The following is a 22886-nucleotide window of genomic DNA, read 5'->3' on the forward strand; positions in this document are numbered from 1 at the left end:
GGACAGCTTGAAGTACATTAAAATTCAATTCCAAACTTACATACACAAGAACATAAGAAATAGGAGCAGGAGTAGGTCATTTGACCCCTCGAGCCTGCTCCGCCATTCAATAAGATCATGGCTGAGCTGATCAGCCATGACAACTTGAGAAAGTTATTTGTTTAACTTCTACCTTCTTCATCTTGTAATCATATTTTCTCACTGCAAACATTCACTTCATTCACTCTGTTATTTGTTTCATTTTGTTTTTAAATGCTTCTTTATTTTACTCATTTGGCAGGATACTTTACGAGACTGTAACCAAGAGGGCACCTGCTATAACACAGTGGTGTCCCCAATCTACTTTGTGTCGTTTGTGCTGACGGCTCAATTTGTGCTGGTGAATGTAGTCATCGCGGTGCTGATGAAACACCTGGAGGAGAGCAACAAGGAGGCGAAGGAGGAGGCAGAGCTCGAGGCGGAGCTGGAACTTGAATTAAAAATGTTAAATACCAATCAAGGGAATGTGGACGGTGTGACCTGGGGAGGCAGTGAAGGTGGAGAAGCAGGAGACAGCCCAGGGAGTCCATCGGAGTCACTCCAAATCAAAATGGATTCTCCATTTTCCTTAGAACCACCACTGGTAAGAAACAGAATTTTAGGCTAACTGCTTTTCATCGTAGAGTTTTAATGGAAAACACATTGCACTGTATGGTATTTCTAATCACCATAGTACAACAGTGGAATAGGTCCAAAAGAATAGGATACTAAGAATAGAATAACTCTGATCAATAGAAGATTCTGTTTATTTTACTCCTCAATCCATGCATTCATTATGTCAGGTGTCAATAAAAAATAATTATTTGTAATACATTAAGGTAGATTGATCCCATTAGTTGTAAGTCAATCAATATCTCGAGATGCCTTTGTATTATGTAGAACTCAGTCCATTGGGGTCTTCAGTATAATAGGTCAGTTCATATTTAAAGGTTCCCTTCACGATGCCCTATTTTATTTCCAGAGGTTCGGTCGGTGCATTGCTCATTATTGATGTCTTCATAATCTTCCATTTTAAGAAAACATCTGGAAGTCAAAGTGCTAAAGGGACCAGGAAGAAAGATCAAATTTGCATTTATATAGCGCTTGTCATGACCTCAGGATGTCCCAAAGTGCCTTACAGCCAATGGAGTACTTGTGAAGTGTTTTAATATAGGGAAACGTGGCAGCCAATTTCTGCACAGCAAGCTCCTACAAACAGCAATGAAATAAATGACCAGATCATGTTTCAGGTGTTGGTTGAAGGATAAATGCTGGCCAGGAGAACTCCCCTGGTCTCTTTGAATAGCGCCACGGGATCTTTAACCTCCATCTGAGAGAGTGGATGGGGCCTCAATTTTACGTTTTACCCAAAAGACAACACCTCCGACAATACATGCTTCTAAAATCATTCTTCTAAAATTCTAAATCTTCTAAAGTCGTTGGGGGCTAAATTGCCCTGCACCCAGTTTGGGGCACACAATTTAAATTGAGTGAAGATTTAGCACCTGGAGAAATGGGCTGCTAAATCATGCTGAATTGAGCACTTGGAAAGAGAAAAAGTTGTGGGGCGGGAATGGCCTCCGCGGGGCGCTGCCGGGGTGGAAGCGGGGCGCTAATGGGTCACAAGTCCCTCCCTTTTTAAAGGGGAGGGTCGCTGAGAACTCTGAAGCCTCTTTCGTGGCGCCCGCTGGGCCACCCGGGAGGGTTTCGGTCGGGCTAGCGGCCCGGTACCCAAGAGGGAGTGCGGGCTGCATGTTGGCGGCCCGGCTGAACCAACGGCCACCATTGTCGGAGCGACTGTAAAGTCAGCCGACAAAAAAAAGATGGCAGCTGCAGCGCCCTTTAAGGATGGCCAGGGCACCCCAGCCACGCCAACCTCGTGTTCCGCGGGTCAGTTTCCCCCATGAGACGCAAAGGGGTCGGCGCATGGCAATAAGGTGTCGGGGCACATGGCGATTACGTCATCACCATGTGCCCCCCCCTCCCCTCCCCCTGAGACGAAAAGTACAGGGTGTGTCGCAATTCCGTTTTCACCCACAGAATCCCGGGTGGGGGGGGAGGGGGTGTTCTGGCCGCCGTGCCCGGCGATAGAAAATTAGCGTCCCGTTAGCGCCTAGCGCTAAAGGGCCTTTCCTAAATGGCCAATTTCGCCCCCATTATATCTTGGAACCAGCAAGGAGCAGAAAATACATGATTTTATGATAGTAATGAACCAGAAATGGTAATCAGGTAATTAGTAAGCATCTTTGGAACAATAGTATGGTTGGATTCACGATTGACAAAGGTTTAGACTTGGACTAACTTTCAGGATGAAGAGGGAATTAACTACAATCGAGTGGAAGAAATTATTAGTTGGTAAATCAACACATCAACAGCAAACTCATTCAAGGAGTTAATTAGTGGATAACAAGTAGGCGGGTTTTAACCCCTGCATGAACAACCGTGCTGTATGCGAGTGATTAGAACCAATATTAAACAAAGTAGGAAAGCTTATGTAAAGGCAAAGAATAGTGGCAAGTATAAGGAGAGCAAGAACTATAGAAAGGAACACAAGTAGACTAAGGGAATAATGAGTGTCAAGACAGACAAAACACACTTGCAGTTGGTATCAAGATAAATAGAAAATACTTTTATGTGCATCAAGAAAGGACTGATTTAGGTATGACAATAGTAGAACATAAGGAGATAACTGCGTGGGTAGAAGATAGCAGATGTGTTTCAAAATATTCCATCTGCCATTCTTGTATTCATCGTAAATTTTGGATGTAAGAATGGCAGATGGGAACACATTATGAGTGGGCAAGCACTGAGGGTGTAATTTAGGGGCCCAGGTATAAAAGTCATTAGAAGCTAGAGTACAGGCTGGAAGTGACTGAAAAGGCGAAATGGATGACGGGTGTCGTCACAAGAGGTAACAGTAAATAATGACAGCAACAGTTATACAGAGTGTAGGTCAGATCCCATTTGGCGCATTGTGTCCAGTTTTGGCCACCTCACTTTAGAAAGAATATACAATATACATAGATGACCTGGAAGAGGGGACAGAGTGTAGTGTAACAAAATTTGCAGATGACACAAAGATTAGTGGGAAAGCGGGTTGTGTAGAGGACACAGAGAGGCTGCAAAGAGATTTAGATAGGTTAAGCGAATGGGCGAAGGTTTGGCAGATGGAATACAATGTCGGAAAGTGTGAGGTCATCCACCTTGGAAAAAAAAACAGTAAAAGGGAATATTATTTGAATGGGGAGAAATTACAACATGCTGCGGTGCAGAGGGACCTGGGGTCCTTGTGCATGAATCCCAAAAAGTTAGTTTGCAGATGCAGCAGGTAATCAGGAAGGCGAATGGAATGTTGGCCTTCATTGCGAGAGGAATGGAGTACAAAAGCAGGGAGGTCCTGCTGCAACTGTATAGGGTATTGGTGAGGCCGCACCTGGAGTACTGTGTGCAGTTTTGGTCACCTTACTTAAGGAAGGATATACTAGCTTTGGAGGGGGTACAGAGACGATTCACTAGGCTGATTCCGGAGATGAGGGGGTTACCTTATGATGATAGATTGAGTAGACTGGGTCTTTACTCGTTGGAGTTCAGAAGGATGAGGGGTGATCTTATAGAAACATTTAAAATAATGAAAGGGATAGACAAGATAGAGGCAGAGAGGTTGTTTCCACTGGTCGGGGAGACTAGAACTAGGGGGCACAGCCTCAAAATACGGGGGAGCCAATTTAAAACCGAGTTGAGAAGGAATTTCTTCTCTCAGAGGGTTGCGAATCTGTGGAATTCTCTGCCCAAGGAAGCAGTTAAGGCTAGCTCATTGAATGTATTCAAATCACAGATAGATAGATTTTTAACCAATAAGGGAATTAAGGGTTACGGGGAGCGGGCGGGTAAGTGGAGCTGAGTCCACGGCCAGATCAGCCATGATCTTGTTGAATGGCGGAGCAGGTTCGAGGGGCTAGATGGCCTACTCCTGTTCCTAATTCTTATGTTCTTATAGTTGCCTTGGAGTTCAGTGGTGATTCACAAGAATACTATCTGGGATGAAGGCATTGAGCTGTGATGAGAGGCTGGGTGAATTTGGGTTTTATCCCCAGAGATGAGGAGATTAAGAAGCAACAACAACAACAACTTGTATTTATATAGCGCCTTTAACGTAGTGAACCATCCCAAGGCTCTTCACAGGAATATTATGCGATTTCAGAATTTGACACCGAGCCGCATAAGTAGAAATTAGGACAGGTGATCAAAAGCTTGGTCAATGAGGTAGGTTTTAAGGAGCGTCTTGAAGGAGGAGAGAGAGGTAGCGAAATGGAGAGGTTTAGACAGGGAGTTCCAGAGCTTGGGGCCTCGGCAACAGAAGGCACGGCCACCAATGGTGGAGTGACTATAGTCAGGGATGCTCAAGAGGGCAGAATTAGAGGAGCGCAGACATCTCGGGGGGTGGTGGGCCTGAAGGAGATTACAGAGATAGGGCGGGGAAAGGCCATGGAAGCAAGCAGTCTGATTGAGGTTTAAAATAATGAAGGGAATTCAAAAACCTTCATCGATTCTGCACCTATCAGTTCCTGGGGCAGTGCAATCGACAACTTCTTAAGGAAGTTCATACTGATTTATTTTTAACTAATTTGTTTCTAATTGTAAGATTATGTCCCCTTGTTCTGGATTCCCAACTAAAGACTCATTCAAGGAGGTAATTAGTGGATTACAAGACAGGTTTTTACCCCTGAATCACCAGCAGATTTTTGTTCTTTCCGCCCCAGTTCCCACCACTTCTCAGGCTGGCACGTGGAAGGTGGCAGTGACCTCAGGAAGTAGCAGTAAATGCCCAGAGTTCCCCCAATGGAGGTAGCGAGCCTTGGTCACCACCAAACTTCCTTTTCTGGTTCCCCTGCTAGCTACTCTCCACATATACTGTCCCACTCCCTTTCAAAACTCCCATCATCACCCCTCTGTCCTTGCAAATTACCGCCCCATCTCCTAAGTCCTTGAACGTGTTGCCATGTCCCAAATCCATGCCCGTCTTTTCCACAACGCCATGGATGAATCTCTCCAATCAGGTTTCCACCTCTGCCATGGCACTGATATAGCCCTTCTCAGTCACAAATGACATCCCCTGTGACCATGGTCCACTAGCCCTCTTCATTCTCCCTCTTTGACTGTGACCGTGGGGCATTACCTTTCATAGAAACATAGAAACATAGAAAATAGGTGCAGGCGTAGGCCATTCGGCCCTTCTAGCCTGCACCGCCATTCAATGAGTTCATGGCTGAACATGCAACTTCAGTACCCCATTCCTGCTTTCTCGCCATACCCCTTGATCCCCCTAGTAGTAAGGACTTCATCTAACTCCTTTTTGAATATATTTAGTGAATTGGCCTCAACAACTTTCTGTGGTAGAGAATTTCACAGGTTCACCACTCTCTGGGTGAAGAAGTTTCTCCTCATCTCGGTCCTAAATGGCTTACCCCTTATCCTTAGACTGTGACCCCTGGTTCTGGACTTCCCCAACATTGGGAACATTCTTCCTGCATCTAACCTGTCTAAACCCGTCAGAATTTGAAACGTTTCTATGAGGTCCCCTCTCATTCTTCTGAACTCCAGTGATACAAGCCCAGATGATCCAGTCTTTCTTGATAGGTCAGTCCCGCCATCCCGGGAATCAGTCTGGTGAACCTTCGCTGCACTCCCTCAATAGCAAGAATGTCCTTCCTCAAGTTAGGAGACCAAAATACTCCAGGTGTGGCCTCACCAAGGCCCTGTACAATTGTAGCAACACCTCCCTGCCCCTGTACTCAAATCCCCTCGCTATGAAGGCCAACATGCCATTTGCTTTCTTAACCGCCTGCTGTACCTGCATGCCAACCTTGCATTTGCCCATTCACCTAACCTATCCAAGTCACTCTGCAGCCTCATAGCATCCTCCTCGCAGCTCACACTGCCACCCAACTTAATGTCATCCGCAAATTTGGAGATACTACATTTAATCCCCTCGTCTAAATCATTAATGTACAGTGTAAACAGCTGGGACCCCAGCGTAGAACCTTGCGGTACCTCATTAGTCACTGCCTGCCATTCTGAAAAGTACCCATTTACTCCTACTCTTTGCTTCCTGTCTGACAACCAGTTCTCAATCCATGTCAGCACACTACCCCCAATCCCATGCGCTTTAACTTTGCACATTAATCTCTTGTGTGGGACCTTGTCGAAAGCCTTCTGAAAGTCCAAATATACCACATCAACTGGTTCTCCCTTGTCCACTCTACTGGAAACATCCTCAAAAAATTCCAGAAGATTTGTCAAGCATGATTTCCCTTTCACAAATCCATGCTGACTTGGACCTATCATGTCACCTCTTTCCAAATGCGCTGCTATGACATCCTTAATAATTCCCCATCCTCCTCAACCTCTGCAGCCTTTGACACAGTCGATCACACCATCTTACTCCACAGCCTCTCCTCCATTGCTCAGCTCAGTGACACTGCTCTTGCTTGGTTCCATTCTTAACAAACCAATCGTAGCCAAAGCAACGGCTTCTCTACCCGCTCCCATATCATTACCTGTGGAATCTCTCAAGGATCTATCCTTGGCCCCCTCATCTCCATGCTGCTCCTTGGTGACATCACTCGTGGACATGAGATCATCTTCCATGTATACGCTGATGACATCCGTCTCAACCTCTCCGCCACCTCTCTCAACCCCTCCACTGCCTCTAAGTTGCCAGACTGCTGTCTGACATCCAATCTTGGATGATCCACAATGTCTTCCACTTAAACATTGCAAAGACCAAAGTCATCACCTTCGTCCCCTGCCACAAACACCATGCTCTGGCCAGTGGTTGCATCCTACTCTCTTGCTACTGTCTCGGGTTAAACCAGATTGTTTGAAACCTCAGCGTCCTATTTGACCCAGAGCTAAAATTCCCACCTCATATCCTCTTTATCACAAAGATCATCAATTCCACCCCCGTCGCATTGCCCAGCTGTTGCCTCCGCCCCAGCCTTAGCTTATCTGCTGCTGAAGCCCCCAACTATGTTTTTGTCACCTTCATACCCCAATGATCTGCTGGCCAGCTTCCCCTCCTCCAGCTCATCCAAAACTCGTGCCCGTATTCCTATTCCCATGCCAAGTCCCACTCACCTATCAACCCTGGCCTTGGTGACTTAAATTGAATCCCCAAATTTATAATTCTGACGCTTATGTTAAGTCCCCTCCCTATGTCTGTAAGCTCCTCAAGTCCTACATCTCCACCCCCCAAACTCTTTGCTCCTCTGATTCTAACCTCTGGTGCATCCCTCCTCCCTTTGGCTCCACCCTTTCACTCCACCATTGGCAGTTGTGCCTACTTTAAATGAGTTTGGGCAATGTAACCCCGACCTTTAGTATCCATGAGCCCACAACACAATAAAACTCCAAATTCGCCACTAAACTGGAACGTTCACTTGGAGGCACCACAAAATGGCTGGTTTGGGAAATGTAAAAATATCCCTTTAGTGACATAAGGAGTGTTCTTCTGAAGTTGGAGTTATCACCCACTATTTGGCCAAAGTAGAGGAACTTTTACTCTCCACCTGACCTGGGAGTACTTGTTGCGGTGACACTGGGTGTCCTAACTGAAAAATGTGCAATACTCCAGCACAAATCCTTCATGTTGAAGCGCATAATAAATAAACTTAATTCTAATGAATAGGGGTTTCTGTATTCAGTGTCTCCATACAGACTGCAAGTTCCCCTTATCTGCAGGTGTACCATTGGTCGTAGATACCTGCAGGTACATTTTTCTCTTGTTCTGCTTTTTGATCCCTCCCTCCCTTTGCTCCACCATTGGCAGCTGTACCTTCAGTCGTCTAGGCCCCACACTCTGGAATTCCCTCCCTAAACTTCTCCTGCTCTCTCTTCCTTTAAGACCCTCCTTAAAACCCACCTCTGTTGACCAAGTCGTTGAGAATATTCAAGGCTGAGATAGATAGATTTTTGGACTCTAGGCGAATTAAGGGGCATGGGCATCGGGTGGGAAAGTGGTGTTGAGGTCATAGATCAGCCATGATCTTATTGAATAGCGGAGCAGGCTCGAGGGGCCGAATGGCCTACTCCTGCTCCTAATTCTTATGTTCTTATGTTCAAGCTTTTAGTCACCTCCTCCTAATATCTTTTTTTTGTCTGATGACATCTCTGTGAAGCACATTGAGATGTTTTTGCTATGTTAAAGGCGCTATATAAATGCAAGTTGTTGTTGCCATAAGGTTCATTGAGAAAATCAGAGCACTAGGTTTCAGCTATCAGGTAATGCATGTTTTTAAATAATTCCTCAGGTTGCACTTTTAGAGATCAGACAGGCTGAGATTTCTAACCCTCAGCCAACAGGATCCAATCAAAACATGCTGCCTGGTTGAATATTTGTAATATGTGCTACAGAGCAAAAATGTTGCTCCATGGTGCTTATATAGATACTCAGGTGAGATACATGCCTCGGGTGCAAAACTGCCTTTTTTGCTACCATGGAGCAATGACCATATCCCCCAAACGGAGAACCCATACTGCAGTCTTATGCGGACAAGCCAGGTTAAACAAAGCTCACTCTAGCAGCTAGACATTAAAATCATGCTGCATACCTCAGACTAATCTGTAAAATATTGTGTAAAGAACTGTGTGTATATTGATTAAGCCCGACATGGAAATGTGTGCAAAAACCATTCAACTCGCTAATCACTGATCTGTACCTTAACTCCATTTACCTGCCTTGGATCCATATCCTTTACCATCCTTGCCTAACAAAAATCAATCAATCTCAGTTTATAAAATTTTCAATTGACCCCCCCAGCCTCAACAGCTTTTTGAAGGAGAGTGTTTCATATTTCCATGACCCTTTGTGTCAAGAAGTGCTTTCTGATATTACCCCTGAATGGCCTGGCTCTAATTTTAAGGTTCTGGAGTCCCTTACCAGAGGAAATTGTTTCTCCCTATCTATCCTATTAAATCCTTTAATTATCTTAAACACCTCAATTAGATCATCCCTTAATCTTTTATACTCAAAAGAATATATGCCCTTAAGGGAAAGCTAGATAAACACATGAAGGATAAAGGAAGAGAGGGTGACGCTGATGAAGTTGGATGAAGATAGGTGCGACGAGGCTTGTGTGGAGCATAAATACCAGCACGAACCAGTTGGACTGAAAGAGCTGTTTCGGTGCTGTAAATTACATGTAATGTAATTCAATGTAACCCAGAAAGATAAATACATAAACTTAAACAAAGCCAATTACATAGGTATGAGGGATGAGTTGGCTGAGGTAGATTGGGAAATTCGATTAAAGATAAGCAATGTCAAACATTTAAAGAAATATTTCATTATTTTCAATGAATATAACATCTATTTAGAAATTAAATTCCATGGGAAAAGTTATCCATCTGTGGCTAACTAAACAGATTAAGGATAGTATTAGATTAAAAGAAGAAGCTTATAATATTGCCAAGAAGTAAGAAGTTGGAATAGTTTTAGGAACCAGCAAAGGGTGACCAAAAAATTGATAAAGAAGGGGAAAAAAGAATGAGAAGTATAAAAACATATTGTAAAAGCTTCTACAAGTATGAAAAAAGGAAGAAAATAGTAAAAGTAAACATGGGTCCCTTAGAGGCTGAGACAGGAGAAATTACAATGGGGAATAAGGAAATGGCAGAGTCGTTAAACAAATATTTTGTATCAGTCTTCACAGTAGAAGACACAAAAAAAATACCAGAAATAGTGGGGAACCAAGGTTCTAACGAGAGTGAGGAACTTAAAGTAATTAATATTAATAAAGAAAAAGTACAAGAGAAATTAATGGAATTAAAAGTCCACAAAACCCCTAGATCTAATCGCCTACATCCAAGGGTTCTAAAAGAGGTGGCTGCAGAGATAGTGGATGTATTGGTTGCGATCTTCCAAAATTCCCTGGATTCTGGAACGGTCCCAGCGGATTCAAAGGTAGCAAAGGTAACACTGCTATTCAAGAAAGGAAGGAGAGCAAAAAAAGGGAACTACAGGCCAGTTAGCCTGACATCATTCTTTGTTAAAATACTGGAATCCATAACTTAGAAATCATAATGGCCCAGAAATTCCTCTGGGGGTCTTCCTGCGTGCAATTGCCTCCTCGCTAGAGATTTTTTATGAAAGTACTTGGTGGTCTAGGAGGCGTCCTGGATTCCGATGGGGAGGCCTTCTCTTCCCGCGCTGCGAAGCGCGCTCCCATCCCACGTAGAAGATGCAGTCACGTGTAACTGCTCAGCCAATCAGGTAAGTATTTCACAGGTTCCCATTAGTAGCACTGAGACTTGCGTAGCTATGAGTTCTCAGTGCTATTAATGGGAACAAAATCAATCACACAAAATAATAAAAAATAAAAAACAGACAACACATATTTAAAATTAATTGAAATTAAAGTTATTATGTCTTGTAAAAGTAAAATATTGTCCAGATTTTTATAAAGATTTTTAACTATGGTAAAAAATAAACTTACCATAATGGGGAGGGTTTTTAACAACAAACTTTGTGTTTATAATTTTATTTTACAATTGTTTTTGAATGCGCCGGTAAAAGTAGGCTATGCTTTTTCAGGCACAAGATTTTTGAGGACATTTGCTGGGCAAGATATGGGTAAATAGCCCAATCTTGCCCGTACAAATGTCCTTGCTCCCGATCTGGCTACGATCTGTCAAAACTCCACCTTGACAGATCGTAAAAGCTGGTTTTCAGTGCATGCGCACTTCGTACGGACCCGGGACATTGGAATTTCTACTCCAATATGATCAGGCAGTCAACATTGTTTTATGAGAGGGATATTGTGTCTGAAAAATCTATTAGAGGATGTAACAACAATAATAGATAGTCTGCTGAGTATTTTCAGCATTTTCAGTTTTTGGTTTAGATAGTCTATTATCAGTGTTGGGGTCAAAGTATCATTCAATCAAGGTTAGGGTTACCAAATCTGGTTGGATATATTCCTGGAGGTTTCATCACATGATCTCCCACCCCACACCCACACTCCCACCATTGTCCACCTGACACGTCCACCCTCGCGACACACCGTCTTCACATACCAAGTGAAAAGCAGACTTGAGGGATAAAGGAATAGAGGGTGATGCTGATGAAGTTGGATGAAGACAGGTGCGAGGAGGCTTGTGTGGAGCATAAATACCAGCACGAACCAGTTGGACCGAAAGAGCTGTTTCGGTGCTGTAAATTACATGTAATGTAATTCAGTGTAACCCAGAAAGATAAATACATAAACTTAAACAAAGCCAATTACATAGGTATGAGGGATGAGTTGGCTGAGGTAGATTGGGAAATTCGATTAAAAGGTATGATGGTAGATAAGCAATGTCGAACATTTAAAGAAATATTTCATTATTTTCAATTAATGTACATCCTATTGAGAAATTAAACTCCATGGGAAAAGTGATCCATCTGCGGCTAACTAAACAGATTAAGGATAGTATTAGATTAAAGAAGAAGCTTATAATATTGCCAAGAAGTAAGCCTGAGGCTTGGAAGAGTTTTAGGAACCAGCAAAGGATGACCAAAAATTGATAAAGAAGGAAAAACAGAATGAGAGTAAACTAGCAAGAAGTATAAAAACATATTGTAAAAGCTTCTACAAATGGTTGATTCTTGACCATCAGTCAAACAGCCAATTTTCCTAACTAATAAATGAAAGTGCTCAAAGAAAATTAAAAACAAAAACATACAATTTATTTTCATGCTGCCGATGATTTTTCTCCTGGGGTTGATCACAGCAGTGCTCTGGAGGTTAACCTTCAATTCCTGGGGACTCCAGGCCAATCCTGGAGGGTTGGCAACCCTAATCGGGGTTGGGTCCAAACAGTTTGTACCTCACTGAAATCAGACCAAATGTGTGCCTGAGGAAGGGTGACCTTTGTGGCTTTTCTTCCTTCCCTTGCCTCACTCCAAATCATTTTGCTGCAGGGATGGGGAAGGCTATATTATAAGGTATTTACAAGTACAGGAAAATAAAATTTACAGATCACCAGATTGAGAAATCACAGCGTTGTTGATTAGAACTGTTAATGGCTTTTAATCTTGTTCTGTCTCAGACAGATCATTATTTAGTACTTCATGCCAACATAAATTATGCAAAACAAATAGGTGTCTGCAAGTAGGATAACTTCATACCTCATGCGAAACAAAGATTTCTTACAATGTACAGCTTCAGTGTACAATTAATCAGTTTGTATTTTGAATTTATGCACCAATGCTTTCACTGTGACTAAAGTGTGGATTTTGTTCATTGGCATCTTCTTTTCTCCTTCTATCTCCTACCCATGCCTTGTTCTGTACTCATGTAACCCTTCCCCTGCCATCATTCCCCTCCCCTGTTCACCCCTCCTCCCCATTCACCCTTTTCTCCTGCATCCCTTGCGCACACAGGACAAGCAATTCTTTGACAACGTTTCCCTGCTGATCCAAGGTTCACTGGAAGGAGAATTAACCCTCATGGACAACCTCTCGGGTTCTGTCTGCCACAACTACGCCATCCCACAGCAGAACAAATGCTGCGTTGAGAAACAGGTTAATAATTCGAGCTTCTCTGCCAAAATCCTGTGTTCAGATCTGGAACCAAAGAATGGCTCAAAAGACCAAGGCTAAATTTGGCAAAGGGAATGCATTAACGAGGATACATTAGGGGCCTTTAAATAGTGTCACTTTTGGCCAATATAGTATGAGGGTCATGTTTCACCACTGCAATCAGTGTTATTCTGCAGGAGTGGACATTGATAAAATATACTGCACATAAGTTAATATGGTTTCTATTTACATATATAGTTCCAGGCTTTTTATAATTGTTTGGTAAGTGTTTCACCTTCTGAAGGAGATGAAAGAATGCACCATCAAGATCAAGCTGCCTTCTACTTTGGCAAGTTAAAAACCCTTAAAGAAAGATTTGCATTTACACAGCGATTTTCATGACTTCATGACATCCCAAAGCGCTTTACAGCTAATGAAGTACTTTTGACAGGTAGTCACTGTTGTAATGTAGCAAATGCAGCAAATTGTGCAAAGCAAGCTCCCACAAACAGCAATGTAGCAAATGATTAGATAATCTGCTTTTTACTGATGATGGTTGAGGGATAAATATTGGCCAGGAGACCAGGGAGAACGCCTCTGCTTTTCTTCGAAATAGTGGCGTAGGATCTTTTACGTAAACCTGAGAGGGCGGACAGGGGCCTCAGTTTAATGTCTCATCTGAAAGATGACATCTCAGACTGTGCAGCACTCCCTCAGCACTGCACTGGAGTGTCAGCATAGATTTTATGCTCACATCTCTGGGGTGTGGCTTGAACTCACAACCTTCTGACTCAGAGGCAAGAGGCCTGCCCACTGAGCCAAGGCTAACACCTGTAGAAATAGACATGGACGTGCCAGAGAGAGAAAGGCTGGAGGCTAAAGTTGAGAGAAGGGCCACCTATTAACTTTTCCTGCATTCCATCCAATCGTGCGAGGCGATTGTTATAAGAGCTCCTGTACACATGGCAGCTGTATTCAAGTCTTGGACAGGCTGAGCTTGCCAGATGTCAGAGCTGTGTTCGTCTTGGACAGACTAAGCCTCTCCAGATGGATGGGCAGTATTCAGGTGTTGGACAGACTCCACTTCGCAGCTGTGTGAGCAGTATTCAAGTCTTGGACAGCTTTGGACTTTGTAGAGAATTGCGGGATCAGCATTTGATGTTTCAGTGTTATGTCTGAATTTAAAATCCTGAACAGTAGACGTGGAAGGAAGGTGGTTGACGCCTTGAAATTCTATTGTGCTTTTATCAGTGAGCCGCAAAGCTAATTGCAGTGACATTTGATCATGTTCTTGCCTTTTAGGAGATTATAGGGCCCATTGTCTGAATACATTCGGCCAACAAGGAACCTCATCCAGTGGCTATGAATATTGTGCCTGCAATACCATGCTATGCATTGGCCAGCTGGTGAGATTCCCAGCTAGCAGTGCAAACTCTGTAAGTCAACTCTTAACCAGTTCAGTAGTGGAGGTGTGAGACTGGAGGTATATTCTGACACTTAACCTTGGGAGATCAGGCAATATTTATGCAGAACCTTCCTACTAGGAATTAGTAGATAGATAGAGTCCATGATGAGGCAGATTGTACATAATCTGTGCAAGGGGCAGGCTTGATGGGCCAAATGCCGAGCTACTGACTTTCTCACTTGGTGGCAAATTTAGTTTAACTAAATTTAATTAGAAGCAGTATGAGATGCAGACTTGGAGTCCTACACTTGTAAGCCACCAAGTTCTACACAGCAAGGACCTTAAAAGAAGATCTTACATTTATATAGTGCCTTTCACAAACTCAGGATGTTCCAAAGTGCTTTACAGTACTTTTGAAGTGTAGTCATTGTTGTAATGTAGGAAAGGGCAGAGCAACATACCCCCTGGTATAGTACTAATCGATACAGGTTAGGGAAGTTCTAGGTTCAATCCTCAAACTGAGTGGATCTCACTGGGCAGCAATAGAAAGGCTTCAGTTCGTAATTGCACCCTTGTGTGAAGGGAATGGAAACTCACCTTGGATTCCTGCCCTGATTGCTGTCCAGTGCTCCTCACTGTGAAATGAGTGTTGGTTGAGTATAGGATTGGTCAAATCTATAGCGCCCTTCCCCCGTGATAAAATAGCCTGCAGACACTCATTGTCTCGGCTCACTCATGAAGAGTCTGCTGCCTCGGCAATGGCTGGCAACCTCAGAAAAGACAACAGGAGAACATTGAAAAAGATTCTCTAGACTATCTCCGTCTTGTTACCTTTCAGCTATTTCAGGGTCGGTGTGTTTGAATACTCTTTTGCTTCCTCTCCCTTACCTTTATTGAGAGATAATAGTCCATTTTATTGATTTGGAAGTTACAACGGGGTTGGGGGAAGGATAATCAGAAGGAAATTCTGAGTTTCAAAGGCACTTGGTTCTAGGCTAAGGAAGCCTCTACATTTCAAGTTTGCAAATCGTAGGCCCTTCGTAAAGCTTGCCCATTCCAGGCCTTTCAGGTCTTGCCTGAAGGTTAGGCTGAGGTTCTTGGTCTGGAGACAGGACTGTTTGCTTTGCATTGTGTGTCATTGTAATTCTGATCCCTATCCCCTTTGGCTGGGGTCAGTGTTCACTTCAGGGGTTGTCACAAAGCTTGTGGACTGGTGCCAACTTAATGCGATCAGCTTAATACTTTCAGTCCTCACAGGGCCCAGACCATGATGCATTCAAGTCAATTGGAATATTTTCTATTGCACACACCATGAAACCAGACGTGAATGATCATAGTTGCTCCGACAGAATGAATTTGGAGAAGCCACAACACTGGGGTCTGTGGGAGCCATTGGAAATATTTTCTTTCCCCCGCCTCTCCCCTACTCCCCATGGCAGGGACCATTCTTGATTGAAGGTAGGCAGATGACTTCCTCCCAGGCCTCTGCCGATAACCTGCTCCCAGGCCTCTGCCGATAACCTGCTCCCAGGCTCCTGCCGATAACCTGCTCTCAGGCCCCTGCCGATAACCTGCTCCCAGGCCCCTGCCGATAACCTGCTCCCAGGCCCCTCTGACCGTGCTCCCAGGCCTCACTGACCATGCTCCCAGGCCTCTCTGACCACGCTCCTCGACAACTGGACAAAGGAGTTGCATGACTGTGGAAGTAACAAGAAAAAATAAATGACCTCAGTGAAAACATTTAAAGAAATATGTCTCCGTGTGCATATGGAGCAAAAGAATGTGCTCGGGAATTCTGATCAATCCCCTTTTGTCACCCCCTCCTCACTCTTACCTTATCTTGAGTCAGTGGGGTTTTTCCATTCCTCGCAGAACATGTTGCCTTGAAGTGAACACTGCCAGAAACAGCACTGGGTAATCGCCGATCTTTGTTCAGTACCAGCACATCCGGGCATGCCTGAACCTTGACATAACGTACACAACACAGCTTTCATTGCGATCCCGGTTTTAGGGAGACGGTGAGGTGGAGGGGTAATTTTCACTTTGTGCGACAGTGTAAAATGGGTGATGACAAATCACCAGCCTGTTTTACAGCTCGCCGGATGGAAGTTGAACTGCAATCAGGAGTGGGAGACCGGACTGATTTTCCCCTCTGTAACCCACGGAGGCAAACTTTCGTACCCCACTGCTCGGCCTGAGATCAGCCAGCGGCGCATACCGTGGACTGCTCCTGGGACCTTCCTGTTCTGTGTGATTCAGTTGCTCACTCAATAACCGTGCTCACCCTGTGAGAAAGCAGCACGGTTTAATATTTCACATTATAACAGCGATATATGTTTATCCCATTCAGCTCCTGGTAGTGCGAGAGATTATCATAGAATCACACAGCACACAAGAAGGCTATTCGGCCCATCGTGCCTGTGCTGCCTCTTTGAAAGAGCGATCCAATTAGATCCACTCCCGTGCTATTTCCCCATAGCCTGACAAACCTTTCCTTTTTAAGCATATATCCAATTCCCTTTTGAAAGTTACCAGTGGATCTGCTTCCAACCTTTCAGACAGTGCCTTCCAGATTAATTGGTTTATTGATAACGTTGTAGCAGGTCGTAACAATAGAAACCAATAATAACTGTAATTGTGTTTCTAAAATGTACTTACCATATCCAAGCTTTGATCCTGACAGGCCACCATGACTTCCTGCCTCATAGAGGTAACAAGGGCGAGTACGTATCCCTACACCTGGTTAGCTGGCGGCAGGTACACCTGGGACTACTTTATCACTCTCATTCATCGATTTATTTTTTAACTCCAATCCTTATGGGCATGGTTATTTACCAGAGAAAATGGTGACGCCATTTGTCCGTACAAATTAGTATTGCCCACAGAAAACAGGAAGTAGGACTGGGAAGAGGCAACGTAATGTAGGAACATGGCTGTGCTGATATTGACGCCAAGTCAATGAATGGAAAAAAACATTTAAAATGTTACAGTGGAAGCTCATTTATATACGAGAAGAACGCAATTCAAACAAATTGAAATTCCTTGTTCTCCCCATCATGGGAACTGTTTAAATGACAGGAGGCAGTTTGATCATTAGTTTAATTCAGACCTATTCCATTCCCCATTCAGGAATTCACTGAGCTGCAGCCCTTGTCAATCTTGACTGTGACAATGTCTACCTTGGATTTTTTTACCTCTGTGCATAGAGTTTTGTTTGTTCACTGGCTGTCCCGCTGACCCTAATACTACTGGATTCTGAGTTCAATGATTTGCTCATATGGTACAGCACGCAGCAGAGCAGGTCTCCAGTCGTCCTGGTTATTCCTTGCCACTGAGTAACCCTTGCCACTGGCTAAAGGCCTAGCTCTATCAAACCCGTGTGGTGGCTGATGTGCAACGGCCACCACACGTTAAAAAAATCCACGCACAGGCATCTTCCACCCTTCAATTGGAGTTCAGGACTGGAATATCGGGTCCTTTATTGAAACATCTGTGAACTGTGGAAGCAAGTCATCCTTGTTCAAGGGACTGCCTATGATGATGACAGCGCATTCCCCACTGTGCAACTGGAGCATACGGGCCAGGAACGGTTTCAGCTCCATCCTGGGTCTGTACTGAGTCAGTGAATCTCAAGCAAGGCACCAATGGGCATGCTCCAATTGGCCTCTGCAACGGCGAGTTAGGGATGGGGGGAATCTGCCCCTGGTCACTGATCCCCGTTAGACAGTGTGTAAGTGTGATTACCAATGAGCATACGATCAGTGATGCTCCCCATGGAAAAATAGCCCATTGACGAGCACTGCTTAGGGTCACCCCTGTGAAGAATGGCCATTTACGTGAGGTACTGGAAGCCTACAAACATTTGTGGAACTACCCCAGCAAGAGCCGGAAACAAGGAGAGAAAATTACTCTCAACAAAACTAAGCCATTTGAGCTGCACTTTTGTGCAGAAAACGGACCTCACAAATTCTTTAACAATTGGATTGCGAACAATTGGATTGCAAATGACTGCATCCCAGCTGATTATTAACAGTGAAATGAGCCTGTTTATGTATGTAGTGCGTGATATATAAGTGATATTCCACTCTGTGGTGTTAATGATCTCTCTTCCTTTACTGACTTGCTTTTCTCTCTGCATGGCTGAATCAGAGTGGTATGGTATAGTTTGCTAGCAGCACGTTTGGTAAGGAGCACTGCTTTAAGTCTGATATTTCTTTAGCATGTTACTGTGTAAGTGAGGTGTGTAAATAGACGGACGCCAACAGACAGCAGCCTCTCACTAAAGTGCAGCAACTCCTCGCTAGTTGACCTGGTTTATTCCCTTTCATCCAGCTGGGATATAATTTTAGAATAAACCAGTCAACGTTCACCAGTTCAAACATTTAAGAACCATGGCCCGATTAACTTGCTGTTTTCAGACTACAGCTACGCTGATTGCTGATAGGTTATAGGAAGAACAGGTACGAAAAGATTCACTCACCGTTCAATATCTGAGGTTATTGTTCCATTTTTTTCTCTTGTGGGATGACAAGTGTTGGGAGATCAGGGCTTTATTCCAACAGCTCCAGACAGGCTCAAATATGGTGTAGAACTCGACCTTGCAGTGTCTTCACAAGATCTTCAAGGACCACTTCTTGCTACAGGACAGTGTCACTTCCTTGATAAAATTACAGACAGGAGGGGTTAACCTTCACCTTGACCTCTTGGGTAGTGAACTGGCAGAGTCGCCCGTTAGGAACCCGCCCGGTTTTCATGTCCACGGCAGGAGTCCTCTAAAGCAGAGATGTGGATCATCAATTTGGATCAGATCTATGCTACTCTCCATTTTGTTTCCTGCCAGCCAAAATTTGACGTAATTCTCACTTGCTGTATTTTTTATCTTGAGGTGCAGGTGTTGACCACTGTTATGTATTTGCTTCATGGGTTCTTTGCTTAAGGATTCATAGCAACACATTGCTATTAAGAATCAGTTGGTTTACTAGCAAAGGTTTAACAATCACACTACACATTACCAATTCATCCACCAGGCTCACAACCACCTGCCTCATCGTGGATCCCCGAACCCAACTGGCTGCGGTATTACGGAGTCTTGTGAACATCATGTGACTGGCTTAGCCATTCACAACTCAATAGTTCTACAACTATTTTGGTTAACAGATAAAGCCGAGTGCCCCCTTATTAAAGGGACACTAGAACACACAAATTAACAATAAAACTTTGTGAACCTTAAACGATCAATTAAAATTTGGTTGCCAGGATTGATGATGCACTCCAGTCCCTCCTCTCGAAGAAGGCCGCGAGCGTACCGGTGGACCATCTCCAGGGACATCCTGGCTTGGATGTAACCGCGAAAGAGAGACAGGCAGTCGGGCTGAATGACCCCCTCGACCGCCCACTGCCTGGACCGGCTGATGGACCCCTTGGCCGTGCCCAGGAGCAGTCCTACGAGGAGGCCTTCGGACCTACCCACTCCCCTCCACACAGGGTGCCTAAAGACCAGGAGTGTGGGACTGAAGTGCAATCAGAATTTGAGGAGCAGCCCCTTCAGATATTGGAAGAGGGGCTGCATCTCGCACATTCAGTAAAAACATGGAACACGGACTCTTCCAGACCGCAGAAATTGCAGGCGGCCTGGGAATCCGTGAACCGACTTAAAAACTTATTGCACGGGACTGCTCCGTGCACCACCCTAGAGGCCAAGTATCCAATAAATAAAGGGGGGGCATCAGCATAGAGTCAACAGCTCTACAACTCTTTTCATTGCAAAACAAAATAAACAATTAAATCAAGTGTCCCCTGATTAAAAGGGGGGGGGGACACTCCAAAACTTTCAAACAAGTGCCCTTTTTTTTTTCTTTTTTCTTTTTTTTGGTGGTTTTTTTGGGCACTAAAACCACAAATTATACAAGTGCCCCCTGGCTAAAAGGGAGGGGACACTAAAACCCGGCAATAAAACAAATTAAACTTTAAAACATATAAAATCAAATTAAAATTTGGTTGCCGGGGGTGATGATGCACTCTCTCCGGTACCCACCTCTCACGGAAGGCCGCGAGCGTACCGGTGGACACCACGTGCTCCATCTCCAGGGACACCCTGGCCCGGATGTAAGCGCAGAAGAGAGGCAGGCAGTTGGGCTGAATGACCCCCTCGACCGCCCGCTGCCTGGACCGGCTGATGGCACCCTTGGCCGTGCCCAGGAGCAGTCCTACGAGGAGGCCCTCAGACCCACCCGCTCCCCTCCACACAGGTTGCCCAAAGATCAGGAGTGTGGGACTGAAGTGCAACCATAAATTGAGGAGCAGCCCCTTTAAATAATGGAACAGGGGCTGCAACCTTACACACTCCATAAAAACATGGAACACGGACTCCTCCAGACCGCAGAAATTGCAGGCTGCCTGGGAGCCCTTGAACCGACTTTAAAATTTATTGCACAGGACTGCTCCGTGCACCACCCTCCAGGCCAAGTCCCCAATAAATAGTGGGAGGACACCCGCGTAGAGTCAACAGCTCTACAACTCTTTTGGGGACAAAAATAAACATTAAATCAAGTGCCCCCGATCTGGGGGACACTCCAGACACTTTTCAACGGCTCTTTTTTTTTGTGGGTTTTTTTTGGGCTTTAAAATCATAAATTTTACAAGGGCCCCCTATAAAAGGGGAGGGGGACACTAAAACCCGGCAATTAAAACAAATTAAACTTTAAAACATATAAAATCAAATTAAAATTTGGTTGCCGGGGGTAACGATGTACTCCAGTCCCTCCGGCGCCCACCTCTCGCGGAAGGCCGCGAGCGTACCGGTGGACACCGCGTGCTCCATCTCCAAGGACACCCTGGCTCAGATGTACGCGCGGAAGAGAGGCAGGCAGTCAGGCTGAACGACCCCCTCGACCGCCCGCTGCCTGGACCGGCTGATGGCACCCTTGGCCGTGCCCAGGAGCAGTTCTACGAGGAGGCCCTCGGACCTACCCGCTCCCCTCCGCACAGGGTGCCCGAAGATCAGGAGTGTGGGACTGAAGTGCAGCCAGAAATTGAGGAGCAGCCCCTTTAAATAATGGAACAGGGGCTGCAACCTAGCACACTCCATAAAAACGTGGACCACGGACTCTTCCAGACCGCAGAAATTGCAGGCGGCCTGGGAGCCCGTGACCAGCTTAAAAATTTGTTGCACGGAATTGCTCCGTGCACCACCCTCCAGGCCAAGTCCCCAATTAATGGTAGGAGGACACTCGCGTAGAGTCAACAGCTCTACAACCCTGTGAACATTACAACCATAATGTAATTCTCTTTAGGTGAAAGTCAGTGATTTGCTGTGATTATACAGCATGCCTGATTTCCATGTGACATTTGGAGGAACTCTCAGCATTAAACGCTTGCAATTTCAGAGATCATAAAGTGCAAAAAATCTCACATCATGAATCCACAGTGAGCACCTATTAAAACAACAATGCACTTATTATTTATTCTGCTGTACAGTATTTGTTTCATGGCACATATTTGTATGGAACAGGCCGTTCTCTCCGTTAACCAAGCCCTTTCCCTGCTATGACTGGCTCCTCTTTTGCTCCCAGTCATTTGAGGAAGATTAGAAGCCATCAAATGTTGATGCACTTGGCTGAGCGTCTCCTCAAGCTTGAGGTGCCCAGCGGTGATTGGGGTTAGATCCAACCACCCTGCCTTCATTCCCCAGCAATGACACACCTCGCATCAGCCTCGGCAGCTTTTGATTTATCTTCTGAAGCACCGTCGCATCCATTTTGCAAAATAATTTGCAATATCCTGACATTGTGATCAAGTTAATAAATCGAGGTTCAACCAGGAAGAGGCCTGTCAGGTCAACTTTCAGCAGGTCCATCTGAGAATCACCTGCTGATCGGCTGAACAAACTCACACGGTTTCTGGGGTAATCCCTCAGTGGTTGGGCCCTGTGTTTTGATGAATGAAAACACTTTTCGAAGATTGGTTTAAGTGATGTAATGATACGCTGAATACCTTTGCTGAATTGTGTCTGTCTGACATTAGATAGGAGCTGCCTTCACCAATAGCACTGGAAGTTATAAATAATGGTACAAGGAAGGTTAACCTCCAGCCCTCCATCTGTATACCCCTCCCCCCACACCCACAGCTGATAGGTTACGAGTTCACATCCCAGTGAGATAATTGCTTAGCCTCAACTATCCTCTTTGGGAGAGTCTGGCCAATCCCAGGCTAAGTGGACCACTATGGGCTGGGTGGGGAGAGAGGGAGAAGAGATTTTAAAAATCTGTTAAAAGCCCTTGTCTGACCATGAAGAGAGGCGTTAGTCCAGATCATCATGCCCCTGGTGATGGAGGTGGTGTGGAGACATAACTTACCCTCAGGAAGTGGAGCGATCCCCAGCCCAGACCATTCAAGTAGGGAAAACAGAGAGAGAAATAGAACAGAGGTCAAAGCCCTTCACTGAAATAGCTGAAAAGAGATGGTGTCCCTTTTGCCGTATCCGCTGATGTCTTTCTCAGATTTCATGCCGATGACTACACATCCTTGAAATGATTTCCTTTTGACAGGACTTAGGTTTGATCCCTGGTCTCAACTGAGGAAAGGGCTGTGATAGCCTGCACAATTAGGGCCACAACTCCGCCTGGAATTATTCCTGGAGGCTTCATCACATGAGTGCTCTCCTCCATCCACCCCGCCCAATCAAACAGCCATTTTGCCCCATTCCCAGAACTTTTAATTACAATTAAATGAAAGTGTTCCAAGAGAGTGAATAAAACACAGATTTTTTTTTAATGGTTTTTCTCCCAGGTTTTGCTCGCTACAGTGTCCAAGAGATTCATTCCTGGACAATCGTGGCGGCTTGGCCCCCAAAGCACAATTGAAAATTCTGCTGACATGAACTGTCCAGTCTCTGACACAGGAAGA

The 22886-nt window shown here is 44.8% G+C and overlaps 1 protein-coding gene across 1 annotated transcript in view; it reads left to right on the forward strand.

The window, feature by feature from the left end:
- The window catches only part of cacna1g (calcium channel, voltage-dependent, T type, alpha 1G subunit), a 372532-nt gene that overhangs the window by 319410 nt on the left and 30236 nt on the right, over positions 1 to 22886 (forward strand). The window contains exons 31-32 of the mRNA XM_070857502.1: positions 281 to 622; positions 12440 to 12580. Of these exons, the coding sequence (XP_070713603.1) occupies positions 281 to 622; positions 12440 to 12580 (483 nt within the window). The remainder of the gene's footprint in view (positions 1 to 280; positions 623 to 12439; positions 12581 to 22886) is intronic.

The sequence above is a fragment of the Pristiophorus japonicus genome, chromosome 16 (assembly GCF_044704955.1).
Source record: "Pristiophorus japonicus isolate sPriJap1 chromosome 16, sPriJap1.hap1, whole genome shotgun sequence".
Taxonomy (NCBI): Eukaryota; Metazoa; Chordata; class Chondrichthyes; family Pristiophoridae; genus Pristiophorus; species Pristiophorus japonicus.